Source organism: Vollenhovia emeryi, unplaced genomic scaffold (genome assembly GCF_000949405.1).
Source record: "Vollenhovia emeryi isolate VEMERY1.0 unplaced genomic scaffold, V.emery_V1.0 DF939164.1, whole genome shotgun sequence".
Classification (NCBI taxonomy): domain Eukaryota; kingdom Metazoa; phylum Arthropoda; class Insecta; order Hymenoptera; family Formicidae; genus Vollenhovia; species Vollenhovia emeryi.
The window spans coordinates 978,828-994,770 of record NW_011967202.1 but is presented as its reverse complement, the minus strand read 5'-3'; the positions used below and the strand labels follow the sequence as shown (position 1 = coordinate 994,770).

General features: G+C 43.4%; 2 protein-coding genes across 4 annotated transcripts; both read right to left on the bottom strand.

The window, feature by feature from the left end:
• Nucleotides 1-4,416: 4,416 nt before the first annotated feature.
• On the bottom strand, nucleotides 4,417-5,270 carry LOC105564484 (NADH dehydrogenase [ubiquinone] 1 alpha subcomplex subunit 5). The gene is made up of 3 exons (XM_012016879.1): nucleotides 5,124-5,270; nucleotides 4,807-4,968; nucleotides 4,417-4,716 (listed from the first exon to the last, which is right to left on the bottom strand). Exons 1-3 carry the CDS (start codon nucleotides 5,142-5,144, stop codon nucleotides 4,543-4,545), a joined length of 357 nt encoding a protein of 118 aa, XP_011872269.1. The 5' UTR covers nucleotides 5,145-5,270; the 3' UTR covers nucleotides 4,417-4,542.
• Nucleotides 5,271-5,612: 342 nt separating this feature from the next.
• LOC105564483 (40S ribosomal protein S5) lies at nucleotides 5,613-7,527 on the bottom strand. Of its 3 annotated transcripts, none has more exons than XM_012016876.1 (3): nucleotides 7,440-7,527; nucleotides 6,296-6,668; nucleotides 5,613-5,946 (listed from the first exon to the last, which is right to left on the bottom strand). In XM_012016876.1, the coding sequence occupies exons 2-3, from the start codon at nucleotides 6,659-6,661 to the stop codon at nucleotides 5,662-5,664; spliced, it is 651 nt and encodes a 216-aa protein (XP_011872266.1). In that variant the 5' UTR covers nucleotides 6,662-6,668; nucleotides 7,440-7,527; the 3' UTR covers nucleotides 5,613-5,661. The 3 variants fall into 3 exon arrangements, with proteins under 3 accessions (XP_011872266.1, XP_011872267.1, XP_011872268.1); XM_012016877.1 differs by lacking the exon at nucleotides 7,440-7,527 and adding an exon at nucleotides 7,325-7,431; XM_012016878.1 differs by lacking the exon at nucleotides 7,440-7,527 and adding an exon at nucleotides 7,207-7,267.
• Between the last annotated feature and the right edge of the window lie 8,416 nt (nucleotides 7,528-15,943).

The following is a 15,943-nucleotide window of genomic DNA, read 5'->3' as shown; positions in this document are numbered from 1 at the left end:
GAAATGGATTAGTCCATTCGTAATGCGCTTCCGAAATGGACTAGTCCATTCGTAATGCGTTTCCGAAATGGCACGATATTACAATTAGAAAAACCCCTTTGCCTGATATCGTTTTCGGTTTTGCGCATCGTGTACTTTTACACGGCTACAAGTGTTAACCAAATCTACGTAGTCTTTGGAAAATCATTACGGTCTTAAACGCAATCGCTAACTTGGGAAAACCCCGTGCAGACCGTGTAATGGACTGATCCAAATTTCGTAAACAGTAACTTTGAAAAGAAAGCGTGGACGCAGGCCTCAAGACTCCGCTTGTCGATCCCAATTACAAATAAGCGCACGTTTCCTTGCTCAAGTCCAGCAATTCCCGGTCAAATCTAGCATCTCTGAAAAATCATAGCGGCAATTCTAGTCCCGTCTGGGCCGTTGGGCGGTTCACACGTCTTCCGACGGAAGATTAATTTTTGATCTTGCGGGATTGCATCATCTCGCGCGTGGACCGGTTACCGGGCCATTGCATTGTCTAACTATTTAGAATATTGGTTCGACGTGGGTTTACTGTGGAGGACTAAAGGTTCGCCGTGGCCGTGTCGGCTCAGTTGTTTATGAGCCGAGTGCCTATAATAAGAATAAGAAGAAGATAGCGGCAATTCTACAGCGCGCGGACGTCGAGCGATCGTCATCTTAACGCTCTCGCTTTCGCGACTCGACGCTCGCTCGGGAAATCGTTCGCGGTGCGACGAAAATGATAAACGTTATTAACTTGTTTACGGCCATTTTCGAAGGGCTGCTCGTGCAGCTAAATGGTTATTAAGGCCGGTATCGAACAACGTGTGTTTTATATTTCGTAATAATCGGGAGCGCGGTGCGCTTTGCAGACGGGAAAAGGGAGAAAAGAAGGGAGAGACCGCCCGTGTCAGGTTTCGGTGGACGATCAGGAAATTACGGTGCCTCGGGCCCCCTCCCCCTCCCCCCGCGCTCGGCGTCACGTTTTTTCGTCGGCGCACTTAGCCGCGTGCAAAGCCCAATCACGATCGATCCGAACGAACGATTCGGACGGACCACCGCGGGTACCGAGGGCACGCTCGGCTGGTTTCGCGATTATTAGGGCCGGGAGATACGTGAGAATAAAAGGAACGAGGAGCGCGCGAGAGATGTCGATGTGACCGGCGCGCAATAAAATAACGGATTGCCAATGTCGTCGGATCCGGAAGTTCCAGAAACGCCGATGACTCGGCGTCTGTGGGTCAATTCTGTATTTTAAGTCAACGACACGCGATACTATTTTTCCTACTGGATTACTTACGAGAGCCAATCAGGATTCAGCTTTGAGTCACCCGATCGAAAACTCTGCATCCTGATTGGCTGTTGTATGCAATCCAGTAGGAAAAATAGTACCGTGTGCCGTTGGCTTTACCAATGATTTTTGTTCCGAAACATTTTCTCGATTGAACAGAATTAATCTAATTTAATCAATACCAATAAGTCCGCGGAATAATACGCAAAACGTAGCAACAGTCACGGAACAAAGTAATATACAATAAAATATTAAGTACGGAATTTTCCATTGCGTAGGCAGGCTAACGAATTCTCAACGTTTTTTTTGTTGTTTTTCACTCGGCGCGGTATCGTACGACGATTAAGCGGGCCAACGAATTCTCAACTTTTTTTGTTGTTTTTCTCTCGGCGCGGCGACGTACGATGTAAGACTCGATCGAGATGAATGCAGGGATAATACGCTATCGATTTGCACATCTTTATTAGTAACAAGTAACGTTCCTCAAATAATTATTTCGTGTAATCTGTTCCATTTTCGGGAAAAAAGAGAAATTTGTACGACTTCGCTCTGTCGTTCTTCGCAACTCGAACGGGCGGGAAGTAAAGAAATTCGCTTATTGCACGTCGTTACATTATTTCTTTGCGCGTTGTGTTTTATAGCCAATTCGAAAGTGATTTATCCATTATCCTATTCTTCCGAATCAAAAATGCAAGTTGTTAGTTTGAGTAATTTGTATGACAGAAAGTCTTGGAAACCGATAACGCAAAAGTTAATAATATTTCGTGTGTTCGCGGTATTTCACATCGCGTACGGGAGTGCCGGAAATTTCGCGCTATCGATGATTTTCACGAGTGAGTGTAAGTGCAACAAGGAAATCTGAGAGGAGGAGGAGGCCGAGGAGGCATCGGGCAACAGCGGAGAAAGGGTGAGGTAAGTGTCTTACATTTTTATGTTATCTGTTACTTGTACGAAGTAAAGCATCTGTTCTGTGTTTTTATTTGATTTATTCAAATGATTCGAACGAGGATTCGAATAAGTGTTAGAGACAAAATTATACGTATACAATTTTGCGAGTTTATATTTAAAAGAAAGACTTTTTCAGTATTCTATATCATTATTTTAATAAATATCTATTTTAAAAATATTAAATCTAAAGTATATTTAATACAATAATTTCGATTTTACATAATTAGTCTATAATAATCATATATTTGTATTTTTACAGTTTTACATATAATATATACGTTAACAATGTGTGTACAACTCTGCTGCTGCGAATCGTATCAGTGAGTGATAAATTACTTTTTATTTTAAATTGACGTTGCGCATACAATTACTGCTTTGCATGTATATAAATTCATAAAAAATATACAATGCTCGACTACAAACTGCGCGCGCGAAGCGCGCGTTTTGTCATTTCTAGTAAACTGTAAAAGTGAGATGAGGAAACAACATATTATACATGTTACAAACGTAATTGTATCAATATTTTAAAATATAATAATATTGCTACAACATTACTAAAGTAATATTGTAAAATAATGTCTCTGCAATATCTATGTACCATTACACTGCAATATGCAATGTTGCTGCAAGCTTTTGTGTTGTACGAGACACTGTAGTGAGAGGAAAGTTTGAAAGAGACAAAGCTACTCACTTTTAGCATTTTCACTAGTAGTGTAAGATACAGAATTGACCTCCCGTATAAGGTAAATCCCTCTGTTGTGTTTGAACGTCGCAATTATTTTAATTAATTAATTAATGTTATTTCGCCACTGCTATTTCCCATATTGCTTTTCTACCCTTGGGAAAATATACCTTAGAAAACCATAAAATTTCACTTTCGAAAAAATAAGAAATATAAAATGTAAATTTGAACACTTTAAACTTTTATTTGCGGTAAACTTAAAACTACTGTTGGCTTTAACGTTTCTATAGAGATTCATGTGCAATTTGCGTAAATCCGTAAAGTTCGTGCTTAATCTATAATTTTTCTCATCCGCGCGTTTCTCGAGGCAAAGGATTGTCCGCGATAAAGCGCACAAGATGTGTTTGCTTTTTGCCTTCTCTTTCTACTTACCGGAAAATCGCGTGTTTACGCGTAAAACGACGCTATGATCGCGCCACCTCGCGCCGTCGAGCGATCGCAAGCTTCACGAGACACGTTAAAATTGCATGATGGCACCATCTAGCAAACTATTTCTAAATTACAATTGACGATACTCGATATTTCGTTAATATCGATAATGTAGAACTAACTGGATTGCTAGCACACCTCTTGATCTTCTCTTTGGCTCGAATAATTCTGTCGAGAAAATAATGACGAACCGCGGTCGAACATTTATAATAACCAAATGTACGAAAACGAGCGCTTTTGCATGCTTAAAACCAATTCCAGAATCAAAGGACACATTTTGATCAATGAACATTTACCGTCGTGCCGCGAAATTTCATAATATGCAGCATAAAAGAAACAAACAAGACATTGCCCGAGTTTAAAACGAATATGAAATATTCTATTTTCATTGGAGTGTGTGCCTGTCATGATTCAAAAGAACACTTCAGAAACTTATCCATTTGTATTGCCCTGAAATCCGCAACTGTAAGGTCCGGTCTACAATAAGTTAGTCAGAACTGGGAACTATATGTCGATCCTTTTCCTTTCTGGATGGAAGAAAAAGGGCCGACATTTCGTTCTGACTTCTGGCTTACGACTAACAACCAGGGTTGGGAAGTAACTCGTTACTTGTAACGTAGTTACAGTTACTTTTTTTGGTAATTCTGACTTAACTTCGTTAGTTTCTCTCCATCTGAAACTGTAACTTAACTCGGTCACATTTTTCTTCGATAACTAGTAACTAATTTAATAGTTACTTTATATACTTTTCAAACCTCTGCAGATTGTATTAGGCCTTGCATTTGCACATAAACGCTCTTATCGACACGTTATAATTCAAACGCAGATTTTATATTTTTATTTTTACTGCAAGAAAGTAACTGCAAAGTAACGATTCGCTACTTTTCAGAATTGGTAACTTGTAACTGTAACTGGATACTTTAATAAAGTAACTTTCCCAACCCTGCTAACAACTCGTTGTAGACCGGGCCTTTGATTTCTTAGGTCTGCTACAAAGTTAAGATTAGAGTTACGGGAGACATTTATTAAATAACAACACACGTCGCATAACATTGCGTGGGCACAATGCGCGATCTACCAGCATCGATATCGGTTGCGTGCTATGTACAAATATTTTAACGAATTAAGATTATTTGTGCGGCGGCCACGCCCACTGGTTGGACGGTGCTTCCTGCAACAGTTTCTCCCACGGCTTCCAGACTAACATCTTCTCCGCCAGCGATATCTCGTTCCTCGCCTGTATTATCAGCTCCTCCACCTGTCCGCAACCTATCTTGTCTTCTATAGCTTGCACGCTTTCGTTCTGTAAAACATGACACTCGATCAGAAACGGCAAAACAGAGCATTATTACGTAGGGTAATAGTCGCTGCTTCAACGAGCAATGATTTTCACCTTTTGCACGATTTTCAATCTATTTTTGACAAGCTCCTCCGTTTCTTTCCGGTAGGTGTAATCCTCCGGCAACTTGCTTATCACTCTCAGGATTCTTTGGTAGAGCGGAGTCAGCTCCAAGTGCGGATTCTTGCAAACGGCCAATCCTTTTAAATTCGTAGACTGCAAGGAAAACGCGAGTTGATACAATCGAGCGACTTCTGAGTCCCTGCGGCAGGGAACTTATTTTGTCTGCACTAGAATCGACTAATGTGCCATAGATACGAAATGCGACGGAAAATATCCTAATCAGGCGTGTTTATTCGCGCATAAATTACCTTTTTGAGTACACCTGCCATGGTCAGGCTCGTATTACCTAACACTCGCTATGTTGGAGATCTCTCTTTACTCCATCAGTTTTCTAACCTCAAATCTTCATACAGTCATATGTATACCTCTCACAGGCGGAAGCCATGATGCCCTCTCGATGAGTTTCGGAACGTGCCAATATTGGGTTTGTTTTCTCTTCCTGCACTGGTCAACTAGTGCAGTAAGCTAGAATGCGAAAACATATACTTGTCCCACTCTAATTTATTGCACTAGTTCACCAGTGTAGCAACAGGAAACAAGTCTATTGTAAAACTGTTGTAATAACAATTTACAGCTCTAGAAATTGACGTTGTTTTCGAGCCTTTCAAAATTTAAATAAACATTAACGACACAAGTATTACAACAATTAGAATAAATGTACGCCACCTCAATATTAAAACATACAAGATCCTACGCCGAGAGAGAGAAACAGTGGAGAGAAATAATATAGGAGACGATTTAAAGATAGAATGTTTATTTATTTTTTCCGCATTTAGAAAGTAATGTTTATCGGTTAGATTTGGCGACGCGCTCCAATTCGTCCTTCTTCTTGATCGCGTACGAATTCGACGAGCCCTTAGCGGCGTTGATGAGCTCGTCGGCTAAGCACTCGCCGATGGTCTTAATGTTGCGGAACGCGGCCTCCCGCGCGCCCGTGCACAGCAACCAGATGGCTTGATTGACGCGACGTAACGGGGACACGTCCACGGCCTGTCGCCTCACCGTACCGGCGCGCCCAATGCGCGTCGAGTCCTCCCTCGGGCCGGAGTTGATGATGGCTGTGACGAGAACCTGAAGCACGGACATTCGAGTCAAGCGAGCGTAACAGCGTCCACGCAAAAGCATAATAAAAATTAACTTGTGCAAAACGACGTAGTGTCGACATTTTAGTTTACTGATAACAGTCACTTCTTTAAGATGCCTCAATGCATGATTATTTATACAAAAACCCAAAGTGCGAAGCAAGCTTGAAGCCTATCACACAATGTCAGGCAACAGGCAACAGGAACAGGGAATAGAATTTCTGACGCGTTGGATTGGTTGGAAGAAAATTTTCGACGAATCCAACGCGTCAAAAATTCTATTCCCTGTTCCTATTGCCTGTTGCCTGGCATTGTGTGATAGGCTTGACTTATCTCACCTGCAGAGGATTCTCGCCGGTGAGAAGGTGAATGATTTCGAAGGCGTGTTTAACGATTCGCACGGCCATCAACTTCTTTCCATTATTTCTGCCGTGCATCATGAGCGAATTTGTAAGACGCTCCACAATGGGGCATTGAGCTTTCCTGAAGCGCTTCGCCGCGTAGCGCCCCGCCGAGTGTGGAAGGTACTTGGCGTTTTTCTCCTTGACCGCGATGTAGTCCTGCAGAGACATATCGTTCACCTGTACGTCGTCGCAATTCCAACGTCCGAACAATTTGATCTCTGGCAGCTCAGCCGGCATCGCCACCGGCAACGTATTGGTGGTTGCCACCACCATATCGTCGAAAGTCTCCTTGTCATCCATTGTTTATCTGTTGAAGAAAGATCAGAAGTTATTACTCGCACTTGAAGCATGAAACGCAACGCACTGGTCAACTACGAAACGGTTCTCTCGACATCCTGGTATCTCGGAACACATCTATGCCGATCCGAGCGTCAACTTTTAAGTAATCTCTGTGACACGACTTATCTTCACACCACGACTAGACCAGTACTTTCCACGCCAACCCGTTAAAAAAAGAAAAAGAAAAGTACAATATAACAGAAACGCAACAGCTCTCAGCCAGCTACGAGTCTAAAACCAGGACGCACCGATGAATAATTTACGATTATTGATAAATTAAGAAAATGGCACGCTACGTTCAGACGAATTCGTTAACGCGGTCGGAGGAAAATATTTATATTATCGGGAGGGGCCGGTTTGTTTGGTGGTGCACGGCAAAACGCGAGCGACGAGGAGGGAAAGAAAGCGACGGTGCGAAGCGACGGTGCGAAGCGACGGTGCGAAGCGACGCGGTACCGCGACCAAGGTAGATGGGCCGTGCGCGAGGCGAACGCGCAAGAACTCACTACGAAGAGTTGCCCGATGGGTCTGAAACTGGGCGCAAAACACGTGTGGCCACGCGGTCACATGTACCGCTGTCCCGGCGTGTTTCTCTCGCGCGACCCTCCGCGCGCTTCTCCGCACCTGCACGATCACCCGCGAATTGCCGCCCGTCCTCGATCGTTCGACGACGCCGCCTCGCGCTGCCTCGCCACGAAATGATCCCGGCGCAATGGTTTGTTCGTATCCTGAGACTTACGTTCACGTCTTCGCTCGTGCAAGCGTGAACAGGAAAAGGCCATTACACCGCCAACGCCATCTGCCCACAGTCGCCGGATCTCGAATACGCTGGTCGAAATCGCGGCGGAGGAGCAAATTGGACGCGCCGCTAAGGCGGCCCCGATGCTTGCATCTGTAAATGTAAATGGAAAATTGCAAATGCCGACGCGACTCGCCGACGTAGACGTCTGCGGCGAATGACGCGAATGAATATTTGGGGGCCGCACGATTGCTGATTTGATTGTCGAATGTGCTCCTCGTATCTGCACCTCGTTGCACCTTTCGCACTTTAGATGAAACAGACATATCGGGGAGAAAAGGAGAGATTAAAAATGTAAAAAATGTAAACGCGCAGCTTAAAAAATGTATCTTTTAGCTGTGAAGTTACGATTCCAGCGTCGCGTTAGATTATCAACTGGCCGTCTATCGGTTTATTTTGGGAAATACGGGAAATTTTATTGTCGTATTTATACTATAAACACGATAAAAAGATTATTTAGAATGGCATTGTAATAATGTTTTCTCTTTAAAACGAATGTATAGAAGATTTTCTTTACGATATCAACAGAAATGAGAGAAATGTGGAGAGCAGCTTTGGAGATGTTCGGGAAGATGGCGCTGGTAGTACGGTTAAAAGTAAAAAATTTCGTTGACTAGCGTTGAATTCTTCAATGAAATTTTTCACTTTTTACGAGTTGACGCTAGAGGAAAAGATTCATGATCGAGCTCCAGAAAAAGTATCGCGAAAATTAGCCTGGAATTTTTTCTACAATCTTTCTCATTAATACTGTTATGTTAATATTCCTGTTAACTGCCTGTTAACAAGAGAAATGTTGCAACGTTTCAGTATTCCAAATTCAATAACTCACCGGCATTTCAGCAAAAGAAGACACCAATCGAACATTTTCACGTTAATTAAAATTAACGAAACTCGCTGAGCTTTGTTTCGTGTTAATTGTCTATCGAGTCATCTCTTTCTTCTCAAACCACCGCGAGGAAATACATCGCTATCACGTCTCGACATATGAATATATAGTTCGCAGCCGCTCCTGCGGCTGATGGCAGAGAACGAACTGTAAACGCTGTAGCCTAATCTACAATGGTCTCTCTGCGTCTAGAAACATTCTATTTTGTAATCAATGAATACGTTTAACAAAATGTGTGCAAGTTGATAAATTGTATATTATATTATACATTGTACAATCGTACAACGTCGACAAATGTTTTAAGCGTTTTGATTTGTTCATATAAAATAGAATGTTTCTAGATGCAGGAAGCACATTGTAGCTTAGGCTTTAAGGCTATTACATTTGTCGTACGACAAAATTTTTAAGTGTGCTGATTGGCTCTAGAAATGTTATCTAGAAATTTTTCTATTGCAGCCAGTCAACATGCTTGAAAAATTTGTCGCACGACAAATTGTAATATTAGCCTAAGACTGTCTTAGGCCAGTATTCACAGTCAGATCTTATATTCAAGACTGTCTCAAGATCAACTTTAGATACTCCGCAGCCGATTAAATGTTCCGTACAGCATCTTTAGATAAATTCGAGACGGTCTTGAACATGAGATCCGATTATGAATACCGGCCTTAGTCGTAGACGTAAGCAGGGCAGAGAAAAACGTAAGTCGTATACAATAGCCTTTCACGACTTACGTTTTTCTCTGCCTTGCCCTACGTCTACGACTAACAATAAGACAGTCTTAAGCGTTTACGGATCGCTCTCTGCCGTCAGTCTACATCTCGCCTTGATCGTGCCTGGGGGTCATTTCCATATCTTGCAGCATAGTTGAAATGCTGAAAGTATTTTTGTGCATGTGTATTTCATCAAGCACTCTAGAAATGAATAAGTTTGCCAGAAAATCAAATTAAAACATGAGGGTATCAATCGTTATATCAAATACGTCGTAAACGATGAAATTATCGAATTCATTATTTAGAAGTGAGCATAAAAGTAAAGAAATGAGATTAAATTACAGCAGGTAAAGTTCTTGCTCTTGTGAAATATAAAGCTCTTTCAATTCAGCTTTCACTTAAGTTTTATTCCATCTTATTTCTTTCACGGTGTTAATTTTTAATTCTCACCGTGAAGAAATCACAGGATGTTCCTCTACATATATAAAAAATACATATATGATAATCATTTAGATAAGAAACTCACTGTGTACCGGCATTCGCGTATCTATCCTGATCTGACCTCTTTACGAGACGTTAGCTCTAAAATAAAGTCAATCGTGTGATGTTCAGTAAGAAAAGTCCCAGCTACGGGCGATATTATCTTAATCGTTTTGATATAAAAATCTTTGTATTAAACCTAACCTCAATTCAGATGAATTCAGATTTGTGTCGATCAGGTATATTTGCATTCTCGTCATCGTCCACATAATCCTCCTGAAATGTGTTTTTTAAGCATCAAATAATTAAGCAAACAACGATTTGCTTTATGTAACGAATCGTTTCATATTCGGTTATTGAAATTTTTTCCAAACTCTTCCCAACTCCGAAACACACTCGTGTTTAATGAATAATTTACGAACGAATTTACGAAGACACAGTTATACAGAAAGTGTGTCTTGCTGATCTTATGAATAGATTAGAAATGTACAAAAATTGAGATTAATAAGGAAATGAGAGGTACGACACGGTTGTGTGTTAACGAGAGAACAACCGTGTTGCACTTATTGATCTCGATGTTTTAACTATCGAGAGTCCTTATTCTTTCCGTTAATATATACAAAAGTACTACGAGACAGAGAGAGAGAGAGAGAGAGAGAGAGAGAGGGAGGGGGGAGGAGTTAAGTATTTCATAATTTAATTTTTATATCTCGGGAAAGAAGTCCATTTCAAATAAGGAAGAAAGATCAAACTGGAGGAAAGCTAATATTTTCTTGTAAAAAAAATCATAAGATAATATTAATTGAAAAACAGGGAGACTAGCACATGCCACGAGAAAACTTTGAAGCAATCGTAATACATTAAGGGCCTGAGCAGAATGGCTCTTTTGTACCCTTAGGACCATGTTTTACGTTTTAAATCTTTGTCTTAAAGTAACGCACAATAACTGTCTCGTGACTTAAGAATACAAGACAGCCATTCTGCTCATTGTCAGGCCCTAACTCCACTTTGCGCCATATCTGTCTCGTCATTTCATGCGAATATCACGCCACAGGCTGGGGCTCGATTCTTGAATTTATTCGAAGGAGAAACGTATGCGAAAATTCTGCTCTCTCACAGAAAAGTTGCAAGTTGATTGGCTATTCGCGTGGCTTTAACCAATCGACCCTGGCCCCTGGATTCAAACTGGACGCGATGAGCGATTGTCCAATGGGCGCACAGTCTTTATAGGAAAACTGTTTTCCCATATAACCTGCACACTCATTGGATAATCGCTTGTCGTTCATCGCTCATCGCGTCTCCAGTCTGAATCTAGCCACATTTGGTTCACGCGAGTCTACGAGTTTGTTTTCTGTTCCTGCACTGGTGAACTAGTGCAGTAAGCTAGAATGAGAAAAAATATGCTTGTCTTACTCCAATTTATTGCACTAGTTCACTAGTGTAGGAACAGAAAACAAGCCTTACATTACCGGTCACGTCGTATCACGTGATGCGGCGCGTGTGATTGGCTCAAATCGCGCCGCAATTGGGGAATTCGCGCGAAAACGCTCCGCTTCTTTTCGCGTCTTTCCCACGACAGTCCGTCGAAATTTCCGCGGCGAACATGAAGCGCACCGTCGTAACCCGCCGACGTGCGCGCGAGGAGCGTCGGATTCCCGTCGCGAGGCCGAATTAATCGTATTGCAATATCGAAACGTCGCGCGGCCTCGGCCGCCATGACAGTTCGGTAGCGTCGACTGGGAAAGTAGCGAGCGCGACGGTTCCGCGATTGATCGCGGATTTCTCCCGTTAACAGTGCGTACCGCGTGCAAAAGTTCACCGAGGGCTTCCACCGCGGCGACGGGCGACCGCCGAGATGCACGGATTGTCGCCGGTCTTCGCGATCGACGCCGCTTCGCCGACTTCGACGACCGACGCCGCTTCGCCGACTTCAACGACCGACGCGTCGCGATGCTGCGCCGTGCCCTGGGATCACGTACCTGTTTCGGTGAGCACAGATTTCGATACCGTGGACACACCAGGGGCTCGATTCTTGAAATTCGCTCCAAGAAGAAACGTACGCGAATATTCTGCTCTTAAAGGAAAGTTGCAAGTGGCTAATCGCATGGCTTTTAACCAAGATCGACTCTCAACTTTTGCCAGAGCGGAATTTGCGTGCATACGTTTCTCTATCGAATGAATTGAAGAATCGAGCCCCCGATTCTTTCCAACCCTGTGCTCCGATATTACTGTCAGTCCGGAAAATCTATCGAGCGTAACGTAACCTATAGAGTTTCAGTGAATGTTGGAGCACACGGCGAGCAGGTATAACGTTACTTATCGTCACTCCGACGTCGAAATCCCGTCATTTTGACGTGAAAATGACGAGAAATAACGCCAGCTCGCTACTCAGATGATGTATTTTCGAGAAAATTGCCGCGCGATTAGCGTATGATTGGCGCATTTTCGTTGCAGGTGAGCACACGCCAGACGTTTAGATCGTCAAACGTAATTACGTCGCGTCCGAGTGAAAACCCGCTGGATATAACGTGCCGATGTGTACAGAAATAAGGACAACGGGGCAAATTGATCACGGTGCACCTTGTGCGACCGTGGCATCGGTGGCAGTGATATATAAGTTCCCGTACAGCACAAAACTTGCAGTTACATTGCAATAACATTGCTACAATATTGCAACGTTGCTGTAATGTTGCTGCAACGTAACTGCAAGGTTTGTGCTGTATGGTTTACGACAGTCTCCGTCGCACAAACGCGACCGTAGTATTATTTGCGCGACAGATTCTTACGTGCTAGTAAAATGAACTAATTAAAAATGCTTAACATGCCGTACGCGCGATATTTCACAGTAGTTTTCTCTGCGAATACAATTAATGGCACTTTCGTGCGTGTAATTAATGACAAAATGTTTAGCTGATAACATTGATATGTGCAGTAATTGGTAATTACGCTGATAACTTTCTCATGTTAGCCACGGCTGACGGTCATAGCTCGCGTCTGGTTTCGTGGATTAGAAGCTTGAAATTACGGTAGTTAATATCGCGATTAGCATATTATATTTAGAAGGTTGCATACGCGAGTTAATTGAAATATCCAATAGTAATTAGTTAGTGGCCACGATTATTTTCTATATTAGCCCGCAATCACAGTTTGTAGTCGGTTCCGTAGCTTAGGAGCATGAAATTGTTATAGTTTATGTCGCAGTCATTAGGTTTAACGCATTATGTGCGCGAATTAATCAAAATGTGTAATAGTAATTAGCAGTGGCCGTGATGATTTTCCACATTAACTACACTCACTGTTTGTGTAGTTAATTCTGCAGCTCGAAAGCCTGAAATTGCTGTAGTTAATGTTGCGATCATTAGATTTCAAAGATTACGTGCGTGTCTTAAGTGAAATACGCTGATAGTAATTGGCGGTGAAGCTGCCAACTGTTGTACTTTTTTGCATTAGTCGCTATCTCTGCGTGCAGTTGGTCTCGCAGCTTATTGCCAACCGAGTGTTTTAGTTAAGGCTGATAAAGAGCCTCAGGGACAGAGACTTTCGATTAATCGTTTCTTAATAACGCGACAAAGGGAGATTCCGACGGGCCCGCAAATTGCATCCTCGACGATCAAGTAACGATTAACGTCGATCCGGGATCTCAAGGATCGCGCGTCTTTGCGGCGGGCTCGAACGAGCCATAATTCGCGGCATCGCAGCCAAAGTGCTAATTCATTTATCCGGTTCCGCGCGCATAATCGACGCCTCGATCTCTTGTCACGATAATTAACCTCTTCGCCTCGGACAGAGAAGCCACGGCGGGGAGATAATTAGCCAATTAGGCGTTACACGTCGCAACGCGCGGTGTAAGGCCGAAGGATCGACGCCGGGTGCCTGACAGGTGAAATTATCGCGAACGAGTATTGCCGGGAAACATAATTATCAGCCGACTCGCGATATTAAGCCACCGACGTAATCGGAAATGGACAATCCGCAAACAGCTCGAGGCGTTTATCGCCAACAAACATAGAGAAATCTCGTCGTCGCGGCGTCACGTCGTGATTCACACCGGCACATAATACCGCTTAGTTAACATTTTTCCCCAAGACAATCTATCTTAATTCCCTCGAATTTGTTAAACAATTATTGCGCGATCTTGGATATAGGGGAGGGGGGTTAGACAGCGTTGCGTGTGTGTTGTGTTCTCATCTTATTTATTTAAAAGGCTCTCGCCTTCATCCGAATATTATATTTATTTCAAGACTGCCTCGGCGTCGGGGTATCTTTACGACTCGAGCCATCGGGCACGATGGAAAACCGCGGCGTGTCGCGAAACGAATGCATCTCAGATGCCGTGCACGCTATTTACCGCGACGCGCCGTCGAGTGGAAAGCGAACTGTGGCGGAAAGATTGCTCCATTACAACGGCGACAAGTGAGGTGCGTGTGCAGCATCTCTCCCTTGCCTTCGCTCGGCGTAGGGTGCCGGCGAGCGGAGAGCTACCGGGAAATAACAGCGTATGCGAGATCCCGTGGATGTATTTCGATTTATCTCGCACGAGCGAGCGGTTTCAGCATATACGTGCACCCGGGCGAGCACCAACACCAGCGACTATAAATCGAGTGGTATTAGGAGATCTTCTGTGTGTCGTTTCCCCGCTCCCTTCGTCCACTGTTCGTGCCACCGTTCTAGCTGACTTTCTCTCTCTCTCTCTCTCTCCCCCTCCCCCTCTCTCTCTCTCTCTCTCTCTCTTCTCCCCTTGCTCGCGCTCCCCTCGTGTCGAGGGAACATGACAATAATACGATATGAGGCTGCGGGCCGCAGAATATAACGTAACTCGCCTCAGCGGGGTTCTCTCGTGCGGGACTTACCCCTCACCCCCTGCCGACGAAGGGAGAACAACGAGCTAGAGGAGGGAAGAGGAGAGAGAGAGAGAGAGAGAGAGGTGGAATAACGTAGACAGAGAGGGCACGAAAAGAAGAAGCGGCGGGCGCTTGTAAAGTGCAATAATGCTGCCCGGCGGGGACATTCTTAAGGCGCGTTTACGCCGACGATTCTCGTGGACAATTGCGTAACCGGCGATATAAACGGGTTTCCCCGCGGCCCCAACAAGTGTCGGCTGACTTTGCCGGCCGACGAAGCGATAAATTTTCGGGCCGAAATTCTTGGTTTGGCTAATTTCCTCGAGAGCCAATCCATTGGTGTCCTATTATGCTACGACATCATTATTATATTACAGTGACGAACAATGGTCTTAACGTGTGATAAAATATATCTTATTGAGTTACGTATTGTGTTTAAAAAGTTACCGTCAATGAAGAGTCGGGTTAACAACGTAATAAATATATTTAAAAATCGCGTTTGGTTATCACATTATTAGATACATTATTTAAACGAAGAGAAGATAATCAGCGATCACATTTTATCGCATTTCTGAAATCCGTAATCAGACGGCACGTTGTTGGCAAAATTCAATAGATGCGTCATTTTTCGTATCGTTACAGAAACATCGCTCGTGCAGCGAGCGATGTCACGCGTGTAAAGTGCCGTACGTCGGTTTATAAGCTATTTATGCTAATGGTGCATCAAAGAGAGGGAGAGAGAGAGAGAGAGAAAGAGGAGGAGAAGGAGAGAGACAGAGAGAGGAGCGGTCGACTCATCGCCGTCGGTGAAGTCGTAATTGCTTTTACGCGAATGCAATTACGGGGCTTTAACGATGACGCGACGCGCTTAATTGCGTTTATATTCGCGCGGGATACCTACGTAATGAAGAAGACAATGGAGCGAGAGAATGGGGGCGAATGAGCCGCGCTCGCAGCGTAACGCTACGTCAACGGGTAAGGTAGCTATCGCAATTTTTTCGCGTTCCGCGGACTCTTTTATTGCGATTGCTTTTTCGAAAGAATAGAAAGATGCCCGTCGTCGTCGTCGTCGTCGTCGTCGTTGTCGAGCATCCGCAGAAGCCAAGTTTCCAATTAGCGAAGACACAGAAGACTCTCGTTATAAATGGGAGTTAGGGATCGGACAAATACGTTTTATAACGAAACGATTTACATCGCTGAATTTATTTCCATAAGATTTACCGCGGAGCAACTTGGCTCTCTTAAATCATCACGCAGTTCCGCTTATCAGAAGTAGCGCGGAAACAGTAATTAACCGAATATTGATAAAACTAATTTACGTTGTGCCAGTAGTATTTTCAATTCATGTTGTGCGTGTACATTTTTTAAATATACGCACTCTTCATTTTCTCGGGTCATTAAAAAAATTTGAAGGTTCAAAATTTTATCCCGAATATTTCTCTGCATAATTTCTATCTCACTAATGCTCATTATCCAAGTACTTGAAATGTGGACGACAAATTTTTAGAGACTTTTGTAGCTTATGCT

Coding starts and splice junctions, on each gene's coding strand:
- LOC105564484 (XM_012016879.1), bottom strand. CDS start 5,144: ATGGCAGGTGTACTCAAAAAG. Junction 4,969..5,123: donor TGGCAGGTGTACTCAAAAAG/GTAATTTATGCG, acceptor TTTTCCTTGCAG/TCTACGAATTTAAAAGGATT. Junction 4,717..4,806: donor GATTGAAAATCGTGCAAAAG/GTGAAAATCATT, acceptor CATGTTTTACAG/AACGAAAGCGTGCAAGCTAT.
- LOC105564483 (XM_012016876.1), bottom strand. CDS start 6,661: ATGGATGACAAGGAGACTTTCGACGATATGGTGGTGGCAACCACCAAT. Junction 5,947..6,295: donor CCGGCGAGAATCCTCTGCAG/GTGAGATAAGTC, acceptor TCCGTGCTTCAG/GTTCTCGTCACAGCCATCAT.